Below are 9,365 nucleotides of genomic sequence, written 5' to 3' on the forward strand. Positions count from 1 at the left end.
CAGGTTGAGCTGTTGTTCAGCATCTTAGCTGTAGAGGGCAGTGTCACTGGCCCTCATATGTGGGATCCGAACCGGGGCCCTCTGGCGTCCCAGGCCAGTTCTTAACCATTGTGGCACTCTTTAATGTCTTTTAATAGCTTCTTATAATTTTCAGCACAAAGACATTGCAGATCTTTCATTACAGTTATTCCTGGATAGGTGTAATATGTAGATGTAGTCCTACAAGGAATAAATAAATTCTTTCTAATCCTTTGCCTTTAATTTTTTCCATCTTTGGTCTCTTACTGTTCTGACTAGGACCTCTATGACAATGTCCATAATTGAATAGAAGGGTAATAGGGAGAACGCTTTTCCTGTTCCTGATTATAAAATGAGTGCTTTCATCACTTCTCCATTAAGAGTACTGTAGCTGTAGGGTTTTTTGTAGATGCCCTTTATCAGGTTAAGAAAATTTTTTTTAATCTCTAGTTTGCTAGGAGTTATTGTAGATATTCCTACTAGGAATATATATTTATGAATAATACTATGAATAATGACTATTTTTTCTCTCTAATTAGACTTTCTACACTATTCTTTTAGAATTTGTTCTTTAACTACACTGTTACTTACCATAACTATTATCTTTTTAAATTTTTATTATTTTTTTATTTTTCAATTACAGTTGGCAGTCAATATTTTTTTATATTAGTTTCAGGTGTACAGCATTATGGGTAAACATTTATATAATTTATGAAGTAATTCCTCCAATAAGCCTAGTACCCAGCTGGCACCATGTGTAGTTATTACTATATTATTGACTATATTTCCTATGCTGTACTTAACCTCCCCATAACTATTTTGTATAACTATGATCTTTTGAAAAAGAAATTTTCTTGTTTGAACTGGTATATAGAAATGCTCTTGATTTTTGTATATTGGTCATATAGCCAGCCACCTTCCTAAATTATTATTTCTAATTGTGTTTCTGGATATTTGTGTGTGTGTGTTTCTATGTAGGCATTCCTCATCTATGAGTTATGACAGTTTTAGTTCTTTTTTTCAAATCCTTATGTTTTTAACTCCTGTACCCTTATTCCCTTACTACACTAGTGCCTCCAGTGCAAAGATGAATAATTTATTAGAAGTGGTGATAGTGAGAACCCTTATCTTTTCCTACTTTTAAAAGGAATGATTTCATCATTTCCCCATTAAGAATAATGTAGGTTTTCTTATAGATACTTTTTGTCAGGTTATGAAAATTCCTTTCAGTCCCTCCTACACCAAGAGTTAAACTACTTTTTAAAATCATGAATGGGTATTGAATTTTTAATCAAGAATGTATGTTTTTTTCTGCAACTGTTGGAAGTAATCATAGTTTATTTTTTTAATCTATTATATGGTGTATGGCATTTGTAGATTTTAGAATGTTAAACTATTCTGGCTTGGTCTAATTCATTTAGAATGTTTGCTCTGTGCATAGGTGAGATTGGCCAGTGATTTCCTTTTCTTGTGCCATCCTCGTCTGGTTTTGGTACCAAAGTCAGAGGATTCGTCGAAGGAGGTGGGAAGAGCTGTTTCTTCTGTTTGTTTGTTTTTTTTTATTCTGAGAGAATTTGAAACGATCTCTTCCTGAAAGTTTTCTAGAACTTGCCAGCAGAAGCATCTGGGAAGATCTAAAAACTATGTAATTCTCTCTCAGTATTCCTTTTTTTGTTTTAATTCAGTATATAACATTTTTATTGTCATTCAGTTCTAAGAATTTTTATATTTCAATTATTTCTTCTTTGATCCATGAGATTTTTGGAGGAGTGTTTTTAAATTTCCAAAAAGTAGTTTTCTTATTTATCTTTTTGTTATTAATGTCTCAATTGTATTGTGGATGGAGAATGTCTTTTTTTGGTACAGATTTGAAATTTAGATTTGCTGTGGCCTAATACATGATCAACTTTTGTGAATGTCCCATGTGTGTTTGAGAAGAACCTGTATTCTTTCATTGTCAGGTGTGGAGATCCAGTTTTTTAATTATGTTGTTCACACCATCTATATCTTCATTGATTATTTTTTTGTTTACTTATCAGTAATAGAGATGTTTTGAAATTCATAGATTTGTCACTTTTCCCTGCAATTGTCTCAAATTTTGCTTTATATAGTTTCAGTTTAGTTTACCTAAATTCTTTTTTTTTTTTTAAGCTTTTATTGGGGAGTTGGGGGAGGGGAACAGCACTGGGGAATCGGGGAAGGGGAACAGACAAGTTGCTGTCCTTTTGTTCTTCAGTCTAGTTGTGGAGNGCTGGGCTGGGGTGACCTAACCTATTTACCACATGGGTTTCCTGGCTCCAGGTCATCAAGTGCCTTCCAGAAACTAATGGTTGGGTTGACAACTCTTTCTAACCTTGATGCAGGCCATGCTTTAGGCATCAAAAACTAGGAATCATCCAGGGTCAGGTGTGTAGTGAGGGGGTCCAAGGCTTATGTGGGAAGGGGTGGGGTCCAGGAATAGAAAACTGTATACATGCAAGTATATCTTGACTATATGGTACAGTGTAAGAAGGGCAAGGGGACAGAGATTGGATGTAAGTGATATGATTTGGAGTTAAGGATGCATGGGTCTCCCTCCTAACCCATCCCACCTCGCCCTGCTACCCAGGGCAATTCTGGAGGCCCCAGTGACAGAGCCCAGGTTCCTGGAACAGCTGCAGGAACTGGATGCCAAGGCAGCTGCAGTTCGAGAGCAGGAGGCCAGAGGCACAGCGGCCTGTGCAGATGTCAGAGGTGTGCTCGACCGGCTCCGGGTCAAGGTGAGGGGTCTGGGGTACCCTAGAAACTGTAGAACCAGCCTCCCCAACATCTTCCCCCTGGACTTTCCAGGCTGAGCTCATTGTAGCCTGTCCCCAAGAACTTCACCTCACCTTTTCCTGGCAGAGCACATCCTCATGTATCTGGGTTCCCTGAGAATCTTAAAAAAACACCGAAGAGATATTCTCCTCCTACATTTAACATTTGTCTCTTCCCCCCAGTGCCCACCAAACGGTAAGAAGGTGGCAGCTTCATACCTTATGTTTGTTCCCCCATATCTAGGCAGTGACAAAGATCCGAGAGTTCATCCTTCAGAAGATTTATTCCTTCAGAAAACCAATGACCAACTATCAGATCCCCCAGACGGCCCTGCTTAAGTACAGGTCAGTATGGGAAGGATGGCCTCTGATCTCTGAGCAGCCAAGTGTGGTGCCTGGCTCCTTGGGCAGACAGGGAGACTGACTGGTCCCCGGCCCTCCAGGTTCTTCTATCAGTTCCTGCTGGGCAATGAAAGAGCAACAGCGAAGGAGATCAGGGATGAATATGTGGAGACGCTGAGCAAGATCTACCTGTCCTACTACCGCTCTTACCTGGGGCGGCTCATGAAGGTGCAGGTGAGGCCAACGAGGGAGAGGCATTCGTGATCACCTGGGCTGGGAAGACGGACTATGCTGGGCAAGGGGGGACAGTGTAAAAACAAATTTTTTATCATGCTGTGGGAAGAGATTGTTACCAGTTCTTTTCTTTTTTCTCTAGTATGAGGAAGTCGCTGAGAAAGATGATCTAATGGGCGTGGAAGATACAGCAAAGAAAGATATCCTAGAGCCTCCAAGGCACTGCTGCTTACCTTTTTCTGTGGGATGAAAACCTGTGAGAATTATAAAGGCTGTAGCCATGTTTCCCAGAAAAAAGGATTTTGACACTTAATTTTGCATATGATGTCAGAGGTGTAGAGGCTCCCTAAAGCCCATTCACAGATGTCAGGTGAAGTAGGAAAGGGGCACCCAGGCTGTGTCCGGCTCCTGGAGGCCCCAAAGATATTGAATCTTTGATCTTCGATCACAACTGTGCTCTTACAGTTTTCCCTAACTCTGACTCTTCACGATTCTTTTCGAAGCCGTCCCTGCGCAGCAGAAACACCATCTTCACCCTGGGGACCCGCGGCTCTGTCATCTCCCCCACTGAACTGGAGGCCCCCATCCTGGTGCCCCACACTGCCCAGCGGGGAGAACAGAGGGTAGGAGGAGGAACAAACTTCAGTCATGAGGGGGACGCTGAGCATGAGTGGGCTGGGGGGTGGGTGAGAAAGCCAGACTTTCCCACGCCCAGGCCCCTTTGTCAGTCCCCCAAGACCTGGGAGTGGCCTCTTCCAGTCTCCGTAGTGTTCCGTGATGTGAAGAGGGTTGGGACCATTGATTTAAGGGCATATAGTGGGGAGAGACTGGCTGAGCCGAGTGACATGTCGTGAAGCAGTCCTGGAGGTGTATGCAGGAGTAGCAACAGCAGGTGGGGTGGGCTGTTCTCTTGTACCCCTTCCCTCCCCCCACTTCGGTACCCATTCAGGATGCTCTTTCACAGCCTGGACTTGGGTTAGATGGGAAGGGTCTCAATACCCATGTTTGCTGCTTTCCCAGGCATATCCATGGGGAGTCAGTGTCGAGGTCCATCCCTCTGTCTCTCTCTTGTTTACCCGCCATCCTAGTATCCGTTTGAGGCCCTCTTCCGCAGCCAGCACTATGCCCTCCTAGACAATTCCTGCCGGGAATATCTTTTCATCTGTGAATTCTTCATTGTGTCTGGTCCGGCCGCACTCGACCTCTTCCACGCTGTCATGCACCGCACGCTCACCATGACCTTGGTAAGATCCCCAGCTCCTGTGCCCTTAGACCCATGTCCTCAGTCCCCTCGGCACCGTAGGAGGGTCATAGCTCTGGTGTTATTGAAACCAGGACGCCCTCATTCTAAAATGTCTAAGCCTCGTACACAGAGTGTGACTCCCCAAAACCCTCAAAGCTTGGGGTCCCCAAGGCTGCCCCTGCTGCTGATCCACACCTAGACAATAGCACCTGAAAACGGAGGGGCCCCTAAACCTTGGGGCTCAGCCCTGAATTCTGCTATGATAGGCTTGTGATCACAGATCCTGGTGAGCAAGGCGTCAGGACCACCTGAGTGGCCAGTGCACAGGGAAGGAGGGGGGCATTTCCATTTTAGATTTCTCTCTTCCCTCCCTCCCAGTGCTACATCCCCAAAGGAGCACATTTGTCTTTCCACTGGGAAGGACAAAGTAACACTGAACCCCTCTGCCTGTTCCTGAATCACAGAAGCATCTGGAGTCCTATCTCACTGACTGCTATGATGCCATCGCTGTTTTTCTCTGTATCCACATCGTCCTCCGATTCCGCAACATTGCAGCAAAGAGGGATGTTCCCGCCCTGGACAGGTCACTGAGTCCTGGTCCCTGATGTACTGCTTGTCTTGACCTCTTGGTCTTACATGACCCTGTCCTGACCCTTGGGCTCCTACTGACTTGTTGACCCTGTCCCCATTCATCTGCCTGGAGGCAGTGCTGCTGCTTCTGGTGCACCTTTCACACCCAGTGCTAGCACCGCCCACTGTGCCATCCACTGTTCGTCTGAAGGATGCCCCAGAATTGGACAGATTTCCCCCACACACCCTAACACCAACACCACCCCCTCCCAGCCCCCACCCCTGACCCTGACATTACTTGCCAGCTGATCGCTGACTCTGGTTAAGCCCGCAGGTACTGGGAACAGGTGCTTGCCTTACTGTGGCCACGGTTTGAGCTGATCCTCGAGATGAATGTCCAGAGTGTTCGAAGCACTGACCCTCAGCGCCTCGGGGGGCTAGATACTCGGCCCCACTATGTGAGGAAGGGCAAGGGCACTCAGCTTTACTGAGGGGATGGCTAGGTTCATGGATGTGTTGGGGCTGGTGGGATGTTTAGCCCCATTGTGAAGGGCAGCCCCGGAGTGGTACACTTGGGTCAGGCACTCTTTGTGGGATTGAGGGCAGGAATCCCACGGGTTGGTTGGCAAGCTGCATGGGTGCTGGGAGGCTGTGCTGGCTGGGCCATGGCTTTGGTGTGATTTTTCTTCTGCCTTCTTTCTCCCAGATCACACGCCGATATGCAGAGTTCTCCTCTGCTCTTGTCAGCATCAACCAGACCATTCCAAGTGAACGGACAATGCACCTGCTGGGGCAGCTACAAGTGAGGGGGGCAGGGGACTGCCCCACACGGGGGCTGCTGCAGCGGGCTGGGCTGTGAAGCAGGGCCAGTGCCCTCACCTTCCCACGTCACTGCCTTCGGCTTTTTCAGGTGGAAGTGGAGAATTTTGTCCTCCGAGTGGCAGCTGAGTTCTCCTCAAGAAAGGAGCAGCTTGTGTTTCTGATCAACAACTATGACATGATGCTGGGTGTGCTGATGGTAACAGACGCCCCTTCCTCCCTTTTTCCCTACCCAGACAATTCGGGGTCCCCACTGCTCTGGTGGCTCTGTGAGGGCAGGGCTTGTGTTGGTTTGTTCAGTGGTTTGTCTTAGAGTCTGGCTAAATACAGTAAATGTGGAAGCACGGGGATATCCTGAAATGAGGGGCTGCTTCTCCCCAAACTTGAGATTTCCCTTTGTTTTCCCTTAGGAGAGGGCGGCTGATGACAGCAAAGAGGTTGAGAGTTTCCAGCAGCTGCTCAATGCTCGGACACAGGTAGGATGTGGGGAAAAGGAAGAGGACAGTCTTGTGTGCTGTTTTCAGTTCAGTGTGTGTGCGTATGCACGTGGGTGCTCGCAAGTGCACACGCACACGTGTGTGTGTGCGCGCGCGCGCGCGTGTTTGTGTGTAATGGCGGTGTGTGTGTGTGTGTAATGGCAGTTAATGGACTCCAGGTACACAGAACTGGAATTTTTAACTCTTGTTTCAAAACACGCTGTCATTATTGGTCTACTTTATTTTCTTTTGTATTTTTTAAAATTATGTAAACACCATGAACCCACAACACACCTTGGCAATAAATAATATCAAAGTATGAATTCCTCCTCACTCCATCTCCCTGCCTCTCACATAGAGGCACCTGTTAACCTAAATATTATGTTCATCATGTTTTTAAAAAATGCCTAAAGTATACCAAAACAATAATTTAGTTTTGTTTGTGAGTCATAAAAGCAAAATCACAGGATTTTTTTTTTTTTTTAGTTTTTTTTTTTTAATTGGGGAATTGGGGGAAGGCAACAGTGCTGGGGAATCGGGGGAAGGGGAACAGACAAGTTGCTGTCGTTTTGTTCTTCAGTCTAGTTGTGGAGGACGTTGCTTCACTGGCCCATGTTGGTATTATCATTGCGCTCTTCCCTGATGAGGCAGATCAGTCGCCGGCCTCTGGACAGCTGCACATGGCGGCTCTTGGCAGCTCACACTGGCTGCTGGCCGCTCACGCTGGCTGCTGGCCACACACGATAGCTTATGGCAGCCCACTGCAGCAGAGGCTGCAGCCTACGCCATCGCCAGTGACCCACGGCAGCCCAGCTCCAGGTCACGGGATTTTTCATGCATAATTTCTTTAATATTGTGTTATTACACATGGCTGTACTCATTCTTTTTCATTATTGTATAATGTTACTTACGTGACTTTAACATACTGTCCTGTAAGAGGACATTTGGGTTATTTCCATCTTTTTGCTACCATGAGCATTGTTTTATGAACAATTAGGTCTTTTAAGGGCACATAGAAATAGGTAAGTTTTATCAAAAGTCTCTCATGGCAGTTGGAGTAGGCTTGCTGCTTATAGGGTATGCCAGTGATGATGAGATGATGCCAGATTGTTTTCCTAAGAGGATGTACCAGTTTATTCCTTACCTGTAATATGTAAGAATTCTCAATGAGCCATATTTTCTCCAACACATGGTATTATCAGGCTTTCTTTGCCTTTCTGGTAGGTACTCACTGGGGTCTTGATTTGCATTTTTCTGATTAATGAGATTGAGCATCATTTCAAATATTAAGTAGCCATACAATTTTTTCTTTTCTGTAAAATATCTGTCATAGCATTTGACCTTTTAAAAATTGGGTGGTTTGTGGTTTTCTTTTTATTTATAAGAGTTCTTTATATATTCTATATACTAATCTTTTGTTGACTAGGTTGCAGGTATCTTTCAGTATGTGTTTTATCTCTTTTTTATGTTGTCTTTTGATGATCAGAAATTACTAGTTGTAATAGGATTGAATTTATAAATCTTTTCTTTATTTTTGTGTCTTGTTTAAGAAATCCCTTATTACTCCAAGGTCAGAAAAACATTATACTCCATCTTCTTCTTAATATTATAGAATGTTGCTTTTTTACTTTTAAGTGATAAATTTCCCTAGAATTGATTTTTGTGTATGATGTGAAGTAGGAATCGAATTTAATTGTTTCTATATGGATAGTGATTGGCCCAGAACCATTTATGGAAACTGTCTTTGCCCACTTGATGTGCAGTGCTGTCTGTCACACAGCAAAACCCGACAAAGATGTGCATCTTGCCTTTATTCTGTGCCATTGATCAATTTGTCTACCTGCAATACAGTTTTTTATTTTTGGGGGTTTTAAAAAAGATTTTATTGGGGAATTGGGGAAGAGGAACAGCCAAGTTGTTGTCCTTCAATCTTAGTTATGGAGGGCGCAGCTAGCTCAGCTCCAAGTCCAGTTGCCATCTAGCCGCCCATCGGCAGCTCATGGCCGCTCAGCTCAAGATGCCGTGTTCAATCTTAGTTGCCAGTGGGCCTACTCGTGCAGGAGTCGAACCGGCAACCTTGTTGTTAGGAGCACGTGCTCTCACCAGCTGAGCCATCCTGGTTTTTTAAAAGATTTTATTGGGGAGTTGGGGGAGAGGAACAGCAATGGGGAATCGGGGAAAGGGAACAGAAAAGTTGCTGTCCTTTTGTTCTCTAGTTGTGGAGGACGTTGCTTCATTGGCCCATGTTGGTATTATCATTGCGCTCTTCCCGGGTGAGGCAGTCGCTCGCCAGCCATTGGATGGCCGCTCACGTTGGCTCATGAAAGCTCATGCCAGCTGCCAGCCAGCCCCACTGCAGCCTACACCGTCGCCGGCAACTCACAGCAGCCCAGCTCCCGGTCGAGCTGTTATTCACCATCTTAGCTGTAGAGGGCGCAGCATCACTGGCCCTCATGTGGGATCCAAACCGGGGCCCTGCTCAGAGCTGGCATCCCAAGCCAACTCTTAATCAATATGCCACTCAGCCGGCCCAATACAGTTTTAATTATTGTGCTTTATAGGGCAAATTCTTCTACCTTCTTTTTCATCAGTATCTTGAGTATTACTGGCCTTTTGATTTGCCATATAAATTTTATAATAGGGTTGTAAATTTTCACATTAAAAAAACCTATTAAGGATTTTGATTAGAATTACACTGATCGATTTAGATCAATTTGGAAGAATTGACACTTTATGACATGGACACTTCCTGTGCTGAACATGGGCTCCCTCTTTTTTTTTCCCTTCTCCTTTTTTAAAGATACTCTTTAATGTCTATTTTTTTTTTAAAGATTTTTATTGGGGAATTGGGGGGATGGGAACAGCTCT

The 9,365-nt window shown here is 44.8% G+C and overlaps 1 protein-coding gene across 2 annotated transcripts in view; it reads left to right on the forward strand.

Moving 5' to 3' along the window:
* The window catches only part of VPS52 (VPS52 subunit of GARP complex), a 29,373-nt gene that overhangs the window by 12,674 nt on the left and 7,334 nt on the right, over nt 1–9,365 (forward strand). For both annotated transcript variants that reach the window (XM_019660858.1, XM_019660859.1), the window contains exons 7-17: nt 2,627–2,777; nt 3,058–3,158; nt 3,257–3,389; nt 3,532–3,589; nt 3,879–4,012; nt 4,478–4,633; nt 5,097–5,215; nt 5,537–5,660; nt 5,909–6,004; nt 6,113–6,220; nt 6,432–6,497. In XM_019660858.1, the coding sequence (XP_019516403.1) occupies nt 2,627–2,777; nt 3,058–3,158; nt 3,257–3,389; nt 3,532–3,589; nt 3,879–4,012; nt 4,478–4,633; nt 5,097–5,215; nt 5,537–5,660; nt 5,909–6,004; nt 6,113–6,220; nt 6,432–6,497 (1,246 nt within the window). The remainder of the gene's footprint in view (nt 1–2,626; nt 2,778–3,057; nt 3,159–3,256; nt 3,390–3,531; nt 3,590–3,878; nt 4,013–4,477; nt 4,634–5,096; nt 5,216–5,536; nt 5,661–5,908; nt 6,005–6,112; nt 6,221–6,431; nt 6,498–9,365) is intronic.

The sequence above is a fragment of the Hipposideros armiger genome, unplaced genomic scaffold, assembly GCF_001890085.2.
Source record: "Hipposideros armiger isolate ML-2016 unplaced genomic scaffold, ASM189008v1 scaffold_331, whole genome shotgun sequence".
Classification (NCBI taxonomy): Eukaryota; Metazoa; Chordata; class Mammalia; order Chiroptera; family Hipposideridae; genus Hipposideros; species Hipposideros armiger.